This window comes from Chenopodium quinoa, unplaced genomic scaffold (assembly GCF_001683475.1).
Source record: "Chenopodium quinoa cultivar QQ74 unplaced genomic scaffold, ASM168347v1, whole genome shotgun sequence".
Taxonomy (NCBI): Eukaryota; Viridiplantae; Streptophyta; class Magnoliopsida; order Caryophyllales; family Amaranthaceae; genus Chenopodium; species Chenopodium quinoa.
In genome coordinates this window covers 2,082,864-2,103,494 of record NW_018743919.1, presented here as the reverse complement: position 1 = coordinate 2,103,494, position 20,631 = coordinate 2,082,864, and the positions used below count along the sequence as shown (strand labels likewise).

Sequence of the window (20,631 nt, the reverse complement as noted above, 5' to 3'; positions counted from 1 at the left end):
ACTTGACAAATTCTAAGATTAAACCTCTTTAGATTGTTAGGTTCACAGTGATTTCACTAAGAAAACACTTATAATAATGTGTGGGAACAAAACCTAAAATAAATGATTATAATGTAATTGTAAATATCAAATACAACACAATGTATTTCAATCAAGTATAATCCAAGTCTAAGAAATTACAGAATTTACAAAGACTACACTAATGTGAAGTTTATCAAACTTGCCTTTCCTCCAAGCCGAGAACAACCAACATGAACATGAGAATCCCGATGTCCCATAAGACTAGTTCCTTGATACACTGTCAAAGGCGTGTATACACTTTCCTAAAGAGGTTTATTTCTCCCACACGGTACTTGGGTTAAACCGGAAATTCTCTTTGAGATACAATTGACAGCACATTTTGTTCTTAGTACTAGAATCGAAATACAATGAGTAATTCACTAAGAAGGCTAAATTTCAAGAGTTTTTTCTCACAAAAGTTTGCAAGAAGATTGAGAGAAAAATGTAGAGAATATAGGAGAAAATCAGTTTCTGAAAAACTATATATTCTTTCGATAAAACGAAAGAAATTTAAAGCAGAGAAAATAACCGCACACAACGGGCTGAAAACCGAGGAGGCGCGGGCGCGCCACCCAACACCGCGCGGGCGCGTCCCTCTACAGCCTATTTCTGCTTCTGAATCCAGTAGGGTACACGGTTTATGCGCGATCAACATCACGGCCGCGCCATCAATGACGCCCGGGCGCGCTAGTACCTGCGCTTGCGCACCATTCCGATTTCTCAAAATCAACTTTGGATCCAGAATAGTCCGCGGTTTATGCGCGATCTCAGCGCGGGCGCGCTAAGCAGCGACACACGCGCGACCTCAACGCGGGCGCGCTAAGCAGCGACCCTAGATCATTCGAAATAAATCAAATGATCACAATTCTCTCATACACTCTAAATCATCTCACATTATATCAGGTCACTTGACACGTGTCAACTCTTGATTGGTCTAAAAATAAAAAATAACAAAACCCAGAAAACAATAACCCCCACCGTAACCCCTACCTGACCACCGTAACCCCCACCACCACCACCACCTGCCGCCAACCGTCCGCACCTACCCCTCCTTTCCCCTGCCCCAATGATGCGCCGCTTTCCCCCCAATCCCACTGTGTCGGTGTTGCGACCCTCCTCCACCCCCAATCCCCTCCTTTTCCGATTCAATTTTCCGACAGCCACAATCAAAACTCCCGTTTAAACCTCTCCAACCGTTCGAAACCCCTCCCCCACTCCCGAAAACCCCCAACAACCACTTCCTCACCGTCGAAAACCCTAGCCGCTAGGGTTTCGGGGTTACCGGAGTGGTGGTTGGAAGTTTTCGAAAAGGGGGAGGGGTTTTATTAGTGGTTGCGTAGAGGTTTCGGGGAGGGGGGACAGTGGTTTAGAGGGAACGCCGGAGCGTCAACTCTAGTGGGGGGGGGGACGACGGTCCGGCGAAAGAGGTGGCTGGGATGGGCGGGTTGCCGGATTGGTTAGGTGGTTGGGGCTTTGGCTGGGTGGATTTTTTTTTTTAATTTTGGTTTTTTTTATATTTTTAACCAATCAGTTTGTGACACCTGTCACTTTAACAAAAAAAAATAAAATTAACCCATTCAACCTGTAACCGGTTTTTGGGATTGAAGAATGATAGGCCACCTTAAAGTTGAGATTATTGAGGAATAATTCAAAGTTGGGATTAATGAAACTAAATTGGTAAAAGTTAGGATTAAAAAACAGTATTAATCCTAATAATAATAATTAAATAATAAAAAAAAAAATGAAAAAACCCAAAAACCACTCCATCTTCAATTTTCCATACGTTTGGGTGTATTGGTACGGAGTACAATAAATCCTTCATACAAATATACATGTACTCCATATTAGCTAAGAGCCAGAATCACGGTTAATTACGTTACAATCGCTCAATTTTTGTTTCTACTAAGTAAAAACCCATGGAGCTGAGATGCACATTAATTGCAATTTAATGAGAAGGATTATATAGATCAAAGTAATGATTTGTTTTTTTCCTGGGTTTCTCACCCACAATTTCACAAATTAAAAGCACAGTATTACACCAAACGTGAATTAATTATAAGATGACAAATTCTAGTTATTATATGTTGAACTTGTACTGAATAAAATCTTTGGTGTGAAATTAACATAATTATTTTATGTACACTTGTTTATATTATGAAATGATTACTGTCCCTCTTTTATCTTTGAGGGTTATGTGGTAAACCATAGTAGCTCTTAGAGGCTTAGAAGTTAGCTAGCACAACTTTATATTAAAGGTTGCATTTGAGAAGACAAGAGTGGAATCATAGATATACAAATTGACCCGTTGATTTAGTCGTGTATTATTAAATTAACATCGATTTAAAAAATGTATTAGATGCTTAAAAATACAAGTACATATTTTTTTTTTTTTTGGGTTCTCTTAGCGGAAATTGTGAATATATTTTCGTACATGGTATTTAGTAAGTTGGGTATTAATGACAAAGTTGACCCTTTAATGTACTCCCTCTATCCCTTATTTTTTTGTCGCATTTGACTTTTTACGGTCTCTAAGACACGTCTTTAAATGTATATATCTCTATTTTTATTCACGTAAAATTATAAAAATTTGATATTAATAAATTATACAATGAGACGATTCTAGCAAGACCCAGAATATATTATTACTTATAGGTTAATGAGAATTTATGGTCAAAGTTTTAAAAGTTTAACCCATATTTTGGCAATGGGACAAAAAATTAAGGGACGGAGGGAGTAATAAATTAATTAATGGTTAATATCTCTACTTTTAACGTACGTTTCATGTTTATAGATTATGCTTGGATATTATCATGTTGTGTTGTGAGGGAAGCTTAGTATGGCGCCCGGAAGATTGGTTGACATAGGAATTAAAAGTTACTCATATTTAATTTTCCTAATGAAATTCCTAGGGATTTCTTTAATTTGTTTGATTGGTAATGCGGGAATTTTGAATTCCCATAAAGTTTGATTGACGGAAGGGAGGCTTGATAATTTACTTCCCATGTTTTGTGGGAAGTTTGTATTTTCACTTCCTTCATTTTTTCTTTTGTGTGTCAATACCTAGATAACTACCCAACTTATCAAATCTCATGAATTTCCACTTCCCCCCATTTAAAATTCTTCTATATGAGTAGTTGAGTAGAGCACAAAAGTAAACACTTCTCTTCAAATCTCATGAATTTTCACGACTTAAGGGCCTTTAACTTAGTTTTTGCCCTATTATCATTGGACTACCCGACCCAATAACAAACTCTAGTTCAGAGTGCTCATAAAATTGCCAAATGGTGTCATAGCTCAACTCTTTAATCTCTTTCTCTAATTTACTGTAGTTTGTGTTTGGACATGTAAAAAGAATGAATATATAAACACGAATAAGTTTAATCAATATACAGTAATAATTTCAATACATTCATGTATGTTTTAATCAAAATCAATCGGTTTGATCAAAGATAAGTAACCTCATAATCAATAGCACTATTAAATACTCCCTCCGTCCTATTTCTTAAAACTAATCAATAAGACTAGTAACCTCATGCAATCAATAACAACTAGTCTGCTAACTGGTGAAATGCACGAGTTGTTAATTAGTTCATAAAAAATTGCATTGAGAGATGAGTGAGGAAATACTAATAAATCATCATGGGCGTAAAGTGTAATCCAAAATATGATTAAAGAAATTAATTTTCTGGGACTTTAATTCCAAAAGGAGGCTTAAAAAGAAGGTGGAGGAACTAAAATTAAAGAGAGAGAAAAGGAAAATGTTGAATTGAAGTGGAGAGATGAAGATGAAGTGTGCATGGGGGATGAAGTATAAGTTTAATAAAAGAGTTAAAAAAGATCGTGTGATAAAAAAAGTAAAAATGTAAGAAGTTATGTGGCACATTGGGTTGGGAAAGAAGATAGCGAAGTGTTATATGATGAGGACACTTGTCTTTCTCGATTTGTGTTTTTAAAACTAAGTATAGATCATATTTGGGTTTTTTTTTTGCATGGGATTTAAGAAAGTTACCAATTTCTTCAAACTAATTAATGGAAATACATATGTGCATATGGGGTTAGAGAGTGATAGAGAGAGATAAAACACTTGGAAATTATTGAAGAGGGGGAGAGAGAAAATGTTGAGAATTGATATCAAAATAAAGTCATCATTAGTAAGAGTAAAAAAAGGATGACAAATCATCAAAATGAGGGTAATATTGTCAATAAGTATAACCTTAAAATAAAAATTAAGCCGTTTTTTTTTTTTTTTTTTTTTAAAAAAGGCTTTTAATATTGGGCACCCTAAAAAGAAATAATACGTGTTTTTAATAAAAGGATGGAAGAAGAGTAAATTCAGTTCTAACCAATTTCAATTGGTGAAACTAAGTTACACTCATTAAAATATATATATATATATATATGTTGTTTATCTATATAAATACAGTTAGCAAGATTTCTTTATAAGTGAAAATGGTTCAATTTGCCAGGTAAATCAATAGCATGTGTTAAAAGATCAATGAAGTAAAGTTATTATCACCTTGCATGTCCAATCCTCAAGTGAAAATTCTATGTATGAACTTTTGGTAATGATTTAAATAGAGTACATATGAGTATAATTTTTCAAATTAATTACTCCTAATTATATTTATTAGTAGTAATTGGACAACTTTAATAAAACCATTTCTTTATTAAGTCTAAATCTTCAAGTGCAAAACCTATTTAATCAGTGCATGCACCACCAAATGTTCTCTTTAATTTCTTCTTGAATTATTGCTTTCCTTTCCGCCTCAACACTCCAAAATTATGCATCTACCTCAGAGTGATTAAACAAATATAAGCAATGGCTGCATTAATTTGATTAAAAAAATCGACTGGCCGGTTCAACCATACTCTAATTAGCAATTAACTCTTAAGTTGGGAATATATATATTTATAAGGGCTCCATATAAAGAGCCAACAGTAAAAGTTTAAGATAAGTCAAACAATAATTGCACCACCTGAGCTGAGCTAAGATTGTGAAATTTAAGGACGAAGTCAATAAACATAAAAATAATATATGAATTAAAATTAAATTCGAAACAAGTAACTTTAAAAAAAAGTGGTAAGAATAAAACCATTTATTTACATAGATAATCTTGTTTATAGTTCTAATTAAGCTTCTTAATTAAATGATATGGAGTACTCTTTACATAGAACTGTAGAAGGTGATGCGATTCTATATTTATAACAATTATACAATGATATAATAATAAAATGAAACTAATAAAAAACTTAGGTTTGTCTCTAATACTCTAATATTATACCACTTATTAGTTATTACATACGTTACGTCGTTACACATGAAGTTGATGATTTATGGAAACGAGCGAGTAGCAAAATTGAATAGAAACTACCACAATTAAATTTTTTATGAATTGAAATAATTGCATAAACCGTATTAGTACTTATAGTATCGGCTTATCGAATAGCAATCCTCCTCGCAACCAACCTTTGCATAGTCTTGAATTCTTGATTAGTATGTAGCTAAATGTAAGCCTAGCACCCATTACTTTCAATGTTATTTTATAATAATAACACAATACACATGATAGGATACGATACGCTGTCATGTTAGTTTTGCAGTCTACTTTCCCCTATTCTATAATAATTGCAACATGATGAGGACAATAATACAGGGTATTAATTACTATATAATGTAGTATTGTAATTAATCAAAACTCTCCTTAAAAAAAACAAACTGTCGCATTTATCATAAAACAAGAATCAAACTCAACAATTCCATGCATCTATATTAAATTAAAAATGATGTAAGAATGAAGGTGATAACATGATTAACGAACATCTCGGCTTGTCAAAAAAATAAAGTAAACATTTTAATGCATGTGTGTATTATTAATGAAACAAGATAGATTTCCAACAAAGTAAAATGCAGTTGACGAATTGAGCAAGATAAAAATTGACGGTTGAAGGTTGAAGATGCCCATGCATTTAGAATACACTGTTAATTCATATTTCGTACATATGGTTGTTCTCTAATTAATTGAACAGTTTGACTCATATATTACATATATTTCATTGCATTTAAATTTATTTAAAGATTTCTGTAGTGAATTCAATAATATTGAATCAATTGGATGTTCACTTCACCTAAAAATGCCACAAGTCCCACATCACATTATTATTTTCTCTTCCATGAATGTTCCATTTAATAACAATCTGAGCCTCACTTTAACTACAAGTTGTGATTGAAAGCATATATTTTCTTACAGAGAAGAAATTAATCACTACTACTATATAAGTATATATTTTATACATAGTACTTGTTTTTGCAATACTAATGGTAATTTTCTTTCCCATCTGTTGTGGGAGGATTTGCCTCCTCTCGCGATAAAATAATACCACATGACAACACGATATAACTTACATTCCGTATTAGTTATATACAATTATAAACGCCGTATGTAATGTACATTACTGTAAGAAAGTAATTTTTAACCTTTTATTCCATTACGATAACACATAAGATTATGCCCTTTAAGAATTCGATGATACCTTAATTTTGTTTTGAAGGGAAATCTATATTTTTTTCACTTGTTGAAACTACAACTATAACACCATAATTGAACATATAGTACGAGCATGTTATTATTAAGAAAATTAAAATTTTGGACCACAATAGGAACCCACAATATTTTCAATATTTAAAAAAGTGGTTCCATTTTTCTCAAAAAAAAGGTGGTTCCATTAATTTGAGTACTCAGTTTACGGAAATCTATGGTATTGTTTGCTTCCTCTCCAGGGAACCTCTATCTTTGTATCAAAATTCATAAAGTCAACCCCTACTACTATACACTCCACTATACTGAATACTTAATTAATTTAATTAATACCAAACTCTTAATTTAATTAATTTCTTCTTGTGTATAAGCATGTTTGTTAAAGCAAAATACAAATTTAATTAATTAGCGATTTTTCATGTAAGTATTTATTATGTAATTAAAATATTATATATCTTATCTTATAGAATAATAATTATAATTTAATTAAGACTTGTGTATACGGATCAGTATCTACTTTGACAAGTTGTTGAAAATAAAGTACAAATATACTTATGACAATTTTCAGGAAGTTGCAAACATCCTCCTCAGTTCACCCTGGCCTCCTAATATGGAGGTTTTAATTAATTAATTAATAATCAATTAATTAATTAACATTAGCATTCATGATGCATTGATGCCACTATAGGAGTAGTTTGTATTTTGCCTTTACTCTTATTTCCTATTTTAAGAGGAAATGTTGGTAGAAGGCAACTCGAGATTACTATTTTTTAAAGTGATGAACAAGTATCCTATGTTTATTTATGTAACTGAGTCATAGTAATATTTGATTAGGGCCAAGGTGTATTCTCTTTAGTCTTTATAGTATCTGGCTTATCTGAAATGAGCTTATAAATATAATTGTACCTAATTAGTTTTGATTTCACATTCTTTTAGACATAATTGAAGTGATTAATTATTAGCCCTGGAATTTTTTTTATAATTTTTTGGATCGTGAAGAGAATCCACACGAGTACACGACTAAAGGTATTAACTGACATGATTAAACATTCATGTAACATTCATGTAATGGTACTTAAATTTTATTTGAGACTAATTGTTAACTTGACAACCATGTTTAAGTTTTATTTTGTAGGAGATATAATGGTTAGATGAAAGATACATTTGCAACTAATGACATGTAAATGTAATGAAAAATAATGAACACATATTAGTGTATGTACAATAATTATTGTTTAGAATTTACTAAAATACAATTAAGTGCGTACCTTTTCATGTCATAACTTTTAATGCGTATATATGTTGTCTTTAGGTTCAATAAGTCTTGTATAAGGCGATCATTCTTTAATTTTATTGAAAGACGGTCAATTAAAGGTTAATATTAACAATTTTAGGGTAACTATAACCCATTTAATTAAGGGTAATGACTTAAATCCTATTTTAATGTTTATAGTCTAATAGATACATGTTATAAAAAGCTAAAACGATTAATTAATCTAATACATTATGATTTTTTTAAGGATAGAATTTATGTGATATTATATTTAAATATACTTTGTACATGGACTATATATTGATTTTGAAAATTTGCTCATCTAAGGAACATTGGTACTCCTTCCGTCCCCTTTAGTTCGATTGCATATCGCATGCCTCATTTAGGGTGTGTTTTATTCACTTGATTTTCACTTATATGAACTTATCTTATCTTATCTGGAATTATATGAACTTACCTGAACTAATCTGAACTTATTATTAGACCTTATTGAAACTTATTTTAGTTGTAATTTGTACTTGGGTAACCCTTATTAGAACATATTTTTTTTCTAAAATGAATTTATCTGAACTTATATGAACTTATTAGATCTTAAATAAGCAAAAATAAGGCGAACAAAACAGGCCCTTAAGACGCAATGGCTGATTCATGGGGGGACGTACATGATAGAGGTACAATTGTACCCACATTCCTCCAAAAAAAAAGACTGTTGATAAAAAAGATTAGTTGTTATTTCTTTCAAATATTAGTGAAAAGTGCAGTGACAATGTTCAAAAGAACGGTTGTAATATGCAACTAGTTATTGGCCCGGGCGATGCCTTGAATCACTATAAATTTGATCAAAATTAAATTTAGAAGGTTAGTGTTCAACAATATTTATAAGTGAATAAAATTATAATAATAAATTTAAGATTAATGGGTGCTAATTTTTATTCATTTTACTTTACATAATAAAATGATAACTTATGTAAATATTACTTTGTGTAATTGCTTGATTGGTATTGAATCTAAAAAATTAGCATCCAAAGAATCAACAATCATTAATGTGATTAATGTCTTACAAATTAAATTGTAGATCATTGTGCAATTACTTCGCAGTTACATTCTATGGGAAAACTAAATACGAAGGTTACACATATGAAGGAGGGTGATGATATGAGTAATGACACTTAAGGTGACACGTATCGCTTATGTGGCGCTAAATCTTAATTATTGAAGGAATGGTAACACATGACGATAGCATAGTCATCCCTTTTAGTTTTAATAATATTATTGATTATTATATAGATGGTCTCTTTGATCTATTTCTTTTTTTTTTAACTGGTTTTTTGCACTCATACAATCATAAGAGAGCGGTTTTCTATAAAACAAGGCTCTTATGTGTTTTTTTCTTTTAAAAAAAATCTTTGTTCAGTCTTACCTTGGTACCTTTAAAACTTTCATATAATTACATTTTCTCCCCTCTTTAGTCTTCACTTTTATAATATCAAACTACATTAAAAATATAAAAAGTTTGCCAATGCATAAATTCAATTTTAAATATCGCTAATTATCAATATGTAAAAATTATAGAAAGTTGATATTTTAAAAATACACATTAAGATGGTTCTAACAAGATTTTACATGACTGTTTTTATTTATCTATAAATCACATATTATACAAAAGCTAGTTAAATTAGAGTTTATAAATAGTGTAAAATTCAATTTGAAAGTTTATAAGAAGTAGTACATATGAATTATCCCATGTATATTGTTTTTGCATTTTATGTAGTTGTCTAATGAGTTTTAAATACGGAGTAATAAAATAAATAAATAGATGGTGGTTAGAAACTACAATTATGTTTCACACGATTCAAACAAATTGTGTATGTTCATCAATATACATACTTTAAAAAAATATATATGCAAAGCAATGTATAAAAGTAAGTGTAATTAATAATTATTCTCATTAACTTAATAAAAGTTCGGCGGACAATTTTATATAAACTAAACGTAAAATTATATCATTGCCAATATTCTTTTTGCCTAAATCATTGTCGGAGATGGTTACACACAGACTAAAATAAAAGTGAAATGAGATTTAGCAGGAAAAATAAGACTATAAATATTCGATGTAATTTTTTTGAATGAGCTTAATTTTGTACCCTATTACCAATTTTTTGGATTTGTCACTGTTAAAACGAAATGAATAGGATAAAAATAACAGATCAGATATAACAGTAAAATGATCGATGGTCCATCATCCATTTATATTACAAGACAATATAATCTAAAATAAAAATAAGAGTGTTGTAACTAATTAATTACTCGTAGTCGGGCCGTACTTCTCTGATCTCCGTAGATTTGTAGGCAATAAAATAAAATACTATCTCTGTTTTTTTAAGTTGACACGCTTTGGGTTTAACACTATTCACTACACTACACACTTCCTTTTGATCATATTTTTTGTTTTATACGTAATAAAAATATAATCATATAGGATTTTATTAAATTTTTCACGATATATATTTTCAAAATATTAACTTTTTATAATTTTTGCTTACTAATAATAAATATATTAATAGTTGAATTTGTGCATTAATAAATATGACTAAACAAACGTGTTAATTAAAAACAAGCGGAAGAAGTAGTGATTAACACAAACAAATCTTTTGAAGAAGAAGAGTATGCGTGTTTGAAAGCGGTCCTTTCAATCGAAATTGCGCAAAAGAAGACAACTTTTGCCTTTCATTTCATTTCATCACCTTTGACTATTTTTTTTTGCTTACAGTGTAGGACCCCATACCCTTGTCAATACTACTCATAATGTACGGAGTACAAACTTACAGTAGTAACATACTTCATCATTTTCAGAATAATTGACATGCTTCTTTGAATGCATAGTTAAAGAAAAATTGTAGATAAAGACTTTAAAATGAGTTGTTTAATGTAAAATAAAGTTTAGATTTTTTTTTTAGAGAGCCACATAGGCGGGTGATAAGAATCAATATAAATCGGGACTAAAACTCTAACCATCTGAGCTATCCATCACTCTTATGTAATATAAAGTTTTATGGTACGGAGTATTACTTTATATTACTCCCTCCGTTTCTTATTTTTTGCTCTAACTTCCTTTTTAAGTCGACCTTTTAATTTTGCCCCATTCTATTTTTTGACATATAGGTTCACACCTTTACCCTCAGGATCACCTCATTAATTCCTCTACTTTTCTCTCTCATCATTTTTTTTCAACTAAAAATTAATAAAGTAACATTTCTTTTGGGACAAAAAATGAGGAACGGAGGGAGTAATAAGTAATGAGACTATGAGAGTGTTAAATTTTAGATGATACAAAATGGGTCAGGGCAATCCAAACAAAAAGAAGGAGAGTTCAGTTCACAAACAAGGCCCAATGAGGTCCCGTATTAAAATTAATTGGTTATAGCAGGAGTAAAGTCCCTTTCATTCCATTTTTTTAAAAAAAATAGTATTTAGTAAAACTAATTTTAATTCAGTAAAAATAATTTCATTACAGTAAAAATAAGTTCAATTTGGTTGTTCCATTTTGATGTTGTCATTGATGTAAAGTTGTAAACACACGAGCATTTTTTTTTTAAAGGTATTTAATATTTATAGCTCAAATGTCCGTCATGGCTAGATGAAGCTAAGGTTATAAAGGGTAAAAAGCTGGCTTAGGGAGAGGTTAGACTTATAGTAATTTCTTGGAAAATGACTGCTCGCAAATAGTCAAAACTCAATTTGTCCCAATAAAGCTAGGGCTCCTTGTTAATTTATTATTAATAAAATGCTAGGGCAACAAAAAAAAAAAAAAAAAAAAAAAAAAAAAAAAAAAAAAAAGTCAATTTTTTCTTTACAAATTAAGAAAAATTAATTAATTTAAATTAATTATAAGATTCGAAATTTGTAATATACATGGTTAAGGGAGACTGATGAGGATTGATGACTTTAATGAGGTTGGGTTTGTTGAGAGATCACTAAAAAGAATCATTGCTCAAGTATTTTTGTGATAACGTTGAAACTTTGTCTCTCTTTGTTGTGGACATATGAGTTATTCCACATTGGTGCGTGAAAGATCAAAGGAAAGAAGATGTCTTCTTATAAGTTAGGGGAGTTAATTTTTAATATCACAAATCTATATTTTATATAAAAAGAGAAAATACATTTCAAAGCAAGTCCATATGTCATGTGACACTCTTTTGACCACATTCGTTTATTATCATTTCATATCATCATACATTAAAAATTAAGAAATATGACTTCTATAAGAATAGATCGAATTCTTGACCTCATCAATCTTAAACATTATTCAAAGGATAATCATTGAACTATGCCTTACTATGTGTCTTTTACTGCAAAGAAAATAAGTAAATGACACATAATAAGTCAATCGACAGAATTAGTAGAATTGAATAATAAATTTATACGCAATTATTTTTACACATGTAATAATTTAAGGTGTCACCCGGACCCAACAACCAGTTGATTTTAGTGAGTACAAAACCTCCTTTTGACCCTCACAATATCCTTCTACATGCTACTACTTTGATAACTATCCAATCAACAACTTGAGTGCACAGTTATCGTTATTTTTGCCGAATAGAGCCATAATTTCTTATTGTGAGGGAGGCAGAAGTGTTAAATTCCCTCGATCTTTTACACTTTATCCTCTAATATATTAGAAAAAAAATTTCTATATAAAAATCCCTTTTGTAGTTATTTTTTATTTTTACGTACGCCTTTAATTTGTACATATAAATAATATAATAATCTTGTTCATTAGTTGTGCTTCCGCTATCCGCTAATCCTATCACAAATCTTTGACTTTGTAGCTAGTATGAATGCAAACTAATAGCATATGGTGCTAATTAATACATGGAAAAGTAATGAAATGGTAACCATTGGCTTTGGCCTAGTGAGGGCCCTTTAAGAATGTAGTTAGTATATGTCTCCTTCTAATTGATTATGACCTAAAGTCATAACAACTACATTCACAAAACATATAAAACAAAACTTTCAAATTCAATAAATATTAGCTTCATCCTTTATTTTTTCCTCTTATTATTGGCATTAAATTCTCATGATCTTTGAGACTTGTTTTGTGTGATGTTTTTCAGCTCCTTCAAAACTTTGCGCAATACATTATTTATGATTCTTCATATGATGTGCCTATCAAAAAACTATAACTCGTCATTAAAAGAAATAAAAAAAAAAAAACAATAATCAAACAATGTATAGGTTAGCCTATTAATAGGGAAACACAATTATAAAAATAATGTTACTTATATTAAATACAATAAATGGCAGTCTTGTCAATATTACTTGCATAATTGTTGAGAAAATACTTGCTATAGAAAGTTTTTATTACTATTCATATTATGTTGCCATGAAGTTATTATAAAGCAATCTTCATATAAACTACAGAGTACCATTTTAATAATCATATTCAAGAAAAATTTCTTAAAAATAATGGAATGAAATTTGAGAGAATAAAAGAATAAGTCCATGTTCACTTCACCTTATTTTTGTTGAACTGAAATTATTTTAGTGATTTTTTATTATATTTTTTCTTTAAGATGACTAATTTTCACTGAAATGAACTTGTTTTTACTAATTTGAAATTATATTTACTAAATATTAATTTTTAAAGGTGAAGTGAACAGAGCCTAATGTTGTATTTGTAATATAGTTTAAATTTGAAATAGATTTGTGAAGTTTATTATCTTGGGACTTTGGATAACTACTTTATATAGACCACCCCTCAGGGCATTAGATAAATAAAATAACTAAAAGTGGAAATATCAAAGCAAAATCAACATTAATTACATCGTACTGATCTATACGTGATTTTGGCATGCATTATATTCCTAACTTAATACTATTTTAACTAATATATATTAATTAGTTATCTAACGTCTTGGGGCATTCATTAGCAAAATCCAATATATACTTTGTGACTTAAAATGACCAAAAATTGACACATTTTTATTTTTTTGACACAAAAAAAAATAAAACATTGACACATTAATAAGCCTCTAATCACTACATTATTAATTAATTTAATGCCAAAAAAATGATTATAATGATTATAAACTTTTAAGGATAAGCTATATAGACTTATTGTAGTACGATGATGATTAATTAAGAGTCAAAAATTACGTTGACTTAGAGTTCATAGTTCGTTGTCATCGCTAATAAATTTCAGCTTGGCACTCTATATTATATGAGTCGTGGTACCACCTTAGCTTAGCTAGTTGAATTATTGCAATTACTTACTCCATTTCCATGCCATTGCTTCACGTGTACACGAGAACCGTGGGATACTTGTCTTGTACCGTGACATTTACATATATATCCAATTTATTATTCTTGAAAATTTCACTAAGAAGCAAGAGCAAGTTTAAATAGGTCAAAATTATGTATCATATATTAATATCCATATAATTGATTAATATATATATATATATATATATATATATATACTTCCTCGATTTTTTTAATACTTCCAAGATTTCTCTAAAATGGAAATAACACAATACTTGCAATACATTGTAATTGAAAGTTTTTTTTTTTTTTGAAAGATGAACTATAAACTTTATTTAAAGCTCATGACCTACTAAATTATGCTCTTAATAGATTATGTGAGATCCACTTTTTCTTAAATATTGTGAAAAAGTGTGTGTTGTAGGTATTAAAAACAGAGGAAGTACATATATGATCAAGTCAACCATGCACTGTATTACCAGCATGTAACTATCTTTGTTAATATGTAGCCGATGTACGCGTTAAATAATACACAACATATACATATACTCTGAGTAAATATATACACGTATATTGATTTCAAATATGTGCAACAGGAGGATTTTCTATATTTTTGGGCGTTTAGGTTGAAAATAGTTTAATTTCTTCAGAAATTAGATGATTTTCCTTTAAATTTCTTTAGTTTTGCAATTTAGGTTTCAATAAATCTACACAAGTAGTGATGTTCGTCCGTCTCCCTATGGTGGAGTCGTTAGTTTTTGTTAATTAGTTTAGTTGTATGTTTTTGTTTAGAGATTTTTGTGTGTTAGGGTTTACTCCCTCTGTCCCAGTTTATAGTTTTTGTTTGTGTTTTTTCACGGCATTCAAGAAATGAGAGAAGAAAGTGGATGAAATACATTAAAAAAGTGAAAAGTACAATTATAGACAAAAATTAGAGAGAGAAAGTGGAAAAAAGTACAAGGCAAGTGGAAAATTCAAGGGTAATTTATGAAGTTCAATGAATAAAGTTAAAAAAATGAGGGTATAATGGTCTTTATATATTATCCAAAAAATAGAAACAAGAACAACATTTTGGGTCTCCAACAAAGGAAAACATGAACTATAATGTGGGACGGAGGGAGTATAAAAAAGTTAATCATGTTTTACCCTATTATCAGTTCAGTGGTAAAGATTTGATTGGGATCTCAAAGGTTGTCAAATTTCAAATACATTCAAGTGAATCAGATGAAAATCATTCTTACGGCTACAACAAATCGTTAGACTATCTCTTCGAAAAGGTTGTATATTCCAGCGATATGTGCGAGAGATGTACTACAGTGCAAGATCTATTCAACGATCGTAGCTTTGATGAAGGAAACCCTTATTTGATTCAATTTTATGCATTTGTTAATTTAAATTTCATTTGTAAATGTCGTCACTACAACAAATCATCACTTATGCCACGAATTATGCAACGGGATTTCCAAATTCGTGGCATAATTTCATCTAGCCACGGGAAAAATGAACTATGGTCCAAAACCTAAATAAGAAGAATAATTTATGCCACGGGTATTTATTTTCCCATGGCAAACATTATACTTGTGTTATTAGTGTATCAGCCTTTTGAAAGTCGCTAGTTGGGTAATGAGGTGTCTAATTGTCAAATCTAAGTTTAGTTTTTTTTTTTTTTATTGGTACTGTAATTATTTTGACAGGAGAAAGTAGGGTAGTTTATGCTGTCAAATTGTACCCTGCTGGTGCAACAACTAACTCAGGATGGTGTCACTGATTTTTTTGGAAAGTAGTTGCCTGTGCTCCAAGACATGGCTAAGTAAAATATGCCTCTCTTGGTAATTTATTCCTTGTTAGTTAATGTAACTAATTTTCTAACTTTCTTTCATTGCTGAAATCGATCTGTTTATTAATCTTGCTCATGGAATGTCTATGTTGGTTAGTCATAAGGATCATTTCTTTGTGCCTGCTAGTGCTAAGATTTCCTCTGAAACTGATCTACGTGCTTCTGGTTCTGGTTATGTTGCTTGTCCTTCATAATCTTGAATCATGTTTGGTTTATATGGATGTCTTATGGGTGTATTTCTTGTAGTACGACTGATTAATATGTATAATATGTTTGAAAGTTATAAACTTAAGTTGGTTAAGAACTCTATTAGTACCTCAGTCCAATATTTATGTGATGGTTATGTGCACAATGCTTCTGGTGTTAAATTTTCATAGTGTAATAGCATTAGCAAGTATCTGAATGCAACTTTTGTAAACAAGTTTATAGCCAGTTAGGCCTCTAATATATCTCTTTGTTGTGTGTTAAAAAAATAAGGGACTGTAGCAGCCACTGTGACTCCATAACACCTTGTTTTGAATAGGAACTCTCTCTTCCAATGACGCTTGCTACCACATAACTACTGTCTTCCAGTGCTCAAAAGGGGAATCCATAGTATATGCTTTCAAGTTAGTAATTAAACAAAGTAAAAAAAAAATCCTTTCTTTTAGGATGAAAAAAGCCATGACATTTGATCTGTTGTGTCTCTGACATGAATTTCTTATTGTACCTTTTGGTTATACATGGAGGGCAGACACTTATTGCAGTAGTAACCAGTGGGAGAAAAAAAATATTTTCTTGGGACTGGCAGTGCTTCTCATGAAAGGTGAAAGAAAGAATGTTCTTGTGGATGTGCTATGCTTTATCACTATATACTATAGGAATGCATTCATAATAGGAGTGAAAATGGCTCCAGGGTGGTCGGAGAAAGCAAGGTGTTAGATGCTCCACCGTGTGCCACTATTGTTGTAGTTAGGGCGCTGCTGCTTTTGCTTTGCTGATTGTTGCTGCTTTTATTGTAGTGTACTCTAATTAGTTTTTTGTTTTTTCAATTTTTTGGATGATAAGTGTAAATTTAAAAGCTATTAATGAAAGTATCTAAGTTTAAATTTATATATGAACTATGTTTGTTGATCAATTTGGGTGAAAAAAGATGCAAAACAGGTGCCTTTAAGTCGTTTTGAACCGGTGCAAAATTGTTTTTTTCTACTAGTGTTATTAGTCACGGTAATATTTGTGGCAACAACGCTTATTAGCCACGGTAGAATTTGTGGCAAATAATTTGTTAGCCACGTTAATATTCGTGGCAAGTGAATTTGTTTGCCACGTGAGTACCCATGACATGAAAATTAAAATTTGCCATGACATACATTTTCCCGTGACAAATTCCTAGCCACGGCCTCTTGTGCCACGGGAGTAAATTTCAAAATTCCCGTGGCTAAATTACATAGCCACAAGAATTTTAAACTTGTGCCACGATTTTACACGTGGCACAAAGGTCAATTTGTTGTAGTGCGTATGGCTTTTAATTTATGAATTGATTTGTTTCCAAAAAAAAAATAAAATACTACCTCCGTTTTTATTTAGTTGACACCTTTCTTTTATCATGCCTGCCAACACACTATTTTTCAGCGATTAATGTATCTAATTCTTGACATTGTAAAATTGCAAAAAAAGGGATATTAATAAAATATACATTGAGACGATTCAAACAAAATTCCACTTGAATAGATTTTATCGTAGCTATAAGTAACAAAAACTAGTCAAAGTATAATTTGTGAATAGTGTAAAAATCAAATGGTGTCAACTAAAAAACGAAGGAAGTATGTGCAACAAAAACCACGCAAAATGCAAGTAAGTTTGAAAAAAAAAAACACAAAAGATGTATTCAAACTCCTCACTTCTTCCGTTCCAATAATATTGCAACAAGGATGAAATTACATATCTCAAAACACACTTTATATGTTAAATATCTATAATTGTATAAGAGTAAAAATTATAAAAAATTGATATTGTGAAATTATTTTATGAGACGAATCTAATAAGATTCCATATGATTATATTTTGCTTAACATATAAATCATATTATATGGTCAAACAAGAGTGATGAATAGTGCAAAAGTCTAATTGTTACAATATTATTAGAACAGAGAAATTATTTGTCATATAATAACTCGGGTTTAGGCATCATCTCAGCCCAAAGACTAGTTAAAAAATGAAAATTACAAAAGGGTAAAACGTAGGATATTGGCACCAGATTGGTGGGCTATTTCTGTACAATAACGCTTAATCTAAGCCCGCCTGTATTGGACTCTTCCAGGCAAAGTAATGCTATCTGATTCTAATCATTTATCCATGCCATGACAACTAAACAACTCCTTGGTAAGACTCCTTGATTATTGACATTCTCACAGATTAAAATTGACAAACTGAAATTGAAACAATTAATATGGATATTCGTCTTGCTCGGAAGGCTTGAAGCTGTTGGAGTTGGGTGTTAATTGTTCTTCATTCTCCGTCGTACACAAATTACGGAGTATTGTTTTAGTTGTTTGTATCCATATCCTAACAAATAAGTCGTGATTTGTTCTCATTATCTGAAATAAAGATGACTTTCTAATTCTAGCTTGATTTTTGGTTGATTATGTATGACAAAATTAGCACTTCAACCAACTATCATGGGTATGATCACATTGTTCTAGTTGTATACCTATCCTCTTCCCTGTCATTATTCCAAATTGGTACTTGTTTATGATTTGTTCTATTCATCTGAAATAAGTACCTAGCAGATTGATATTCAAATCTAAATTTTTTAATCTAAATAAGTACCATGTCATCAGGTAGAGTGAGCTGGAAGTTCACAGGGACTTCCCAGCCATACGAAGTGCGTTCGAGCTTCACTATAAAACAAACTTCGTACTTAACTCCTCGTGTAAGGTCTGCTGTGTTGAATGTTCCATACACTTCTAGCCAGGCAACATTCCTTAGTTGGGCTATGGTTATGTTGTCGTCGCCAAGTTCACTGCAAAATTAGGGAGGCTTTCTAGTCAAGGGTTGCACTGCTGACATGGTGTACGTACTTATTAGTCTAATACAAGGAAATTATTATACTCCCGTATTGAATCTTTATGTATAATGATCACGCACTCACATTTGGCATAAAGAAGGTCAAAATTGTACGCGTATTACATTTACCTCTTTTTCTGTAAGTACCAATAATTTGGGTTATCAGACCAAGTTATCTTGAGACCATTGGCAAACACCATGAAGCAGTTGTTTCCATTGCTGTCCACCCAATATTTCTGACAATAAATCAACAAAATAAATCACAACAATAACCTCATGGCTCATATTAATATTGTTTTTTGTTTACAGTTTTCATCTTTATATGTGAAAGTACAAACTAATCCTTGAAAATTTGAAATAAAAAGAAACGTTTTTTTTTTTATTTTTTATTTTTTATAATGCAGTTTTTTCAAAATCAACTTGACGAAACAGTTATGACAAGGTACATTAGTACATAGATTACAGATTTAGAAAAATGAAAACAATATACTTCATCTGTTTCTTTATATTTACAATTCACGCTTGTCGATGCATGATTTCAATCATTAATATCTTTGATTACCAATTTGTAAAAATCATAAACATTTAATATCAATATAGTATAAACCGAGACGAATCTAAGAAGATCCCACATGACTATATTTTTGCTTAAGTATAAATCATTAAAGCTAATCAAAGTGACATACATGAATAGTGTAAAAATCAAACTGTTGAACTATAAAAAAAACGAAGGAAGTATCTCGTAATAAATAAATCTAACAATAAATAATCTGAATAAGCCATGCTAGAGCTTTTGAGATGTTGGCATCTAACGTAATCTATCATAGGTCGTTACTAACCTTTTTAAAAAAAAAAAAAAAAAAAAAAATGATTTTTTTTTTTTAAAAAAAAAAGCGGAACATAGGTCGTTACTAACCTTTTTTCTGCTATCCCAATACACTCCTTTACTCAATATCTCATTAATTTTTTGCTGCTGATCGGGAGCTGATTTGATAGAATTGTTATCTTTGATAATGGCATCCCATGTAGACTCAGATGGACGGCTCTTATATCTAACAGGCGTATGATTGTGTTTGCTAGGTTCTGCTACACGAAACACGGGTCGACTTGACTGCTGTCTTGAGTTTCTCTCTAATTCAGTCATAACATTTCCCATTTTTACCTTCAATTTTTTTTTTGTGTATGGTAGAATAATGAAGTATGATCTGTAATTCAATTGGCGTTTACGGTCTAGTTTATATGCGTATTTATATATTGGTAATAAGGTTCTTGTTTGTTTGTTTAGTTTTCGGCCATTTGAATTTATTGTGGTAGGAAAACAATGACAAAAGAATATAAGAAAGATGGAGAAGATGATAAGAAGGTATCGATTCCAAAATCGTACGTTCCGTTTATGGAGATATGGTTGCCATTGAGATGATGAGCATCTTCTTTACTTTCTTTACTCACTAAAGTTATTCTAGATTTGTGTTATGAATTTGGATACGTGGTTGAACAAGTGCATGGATTAAACCAGTATCAATCCAATTCCCGGTCCTAGTAATTTGATGTAAAATCTGATACAATGCTATTGCTTACAAAGAGAAAGGAATTCAAACTTGTTTTTTTAAGAAAAGTAT

At 30.7% G+C, this 20,631-nt stretch overlaps 1 protein-coding gene across 1 annotated transcript; it reads right to left on the bottom strand.

Annotated features, from left to right (window-relative positions):
• Positions 1-18,057: 18,057 nt before the first annotated feature.
• On the bottom strand, positions 18,058-20,323 carry LOC110687327 (protein PHLOEM PROTEIN 2-LIKE A1-like). The gene is made up of 3 exons (XM_021863963.1): positions 19,929-20,323; positions 19,142-19,248; positions 18,058-18,968 (listed from the first exon to the last, which is right to left on the bottom strand). The coding sequence occupies exons 1-3, from the start codon at positions 20,166-20,168 to the stop codon at positions 18,764-18,766; spliced, it is 552 nt and encodes a 183-aa protein (XP_021719655.1). The 5' UTR covers positions 20,169-20,323; the 3' UTR covers positions 18,058-18,763.
• Positions 20,324-20,631: the final 308 nt, after the last annotated feature.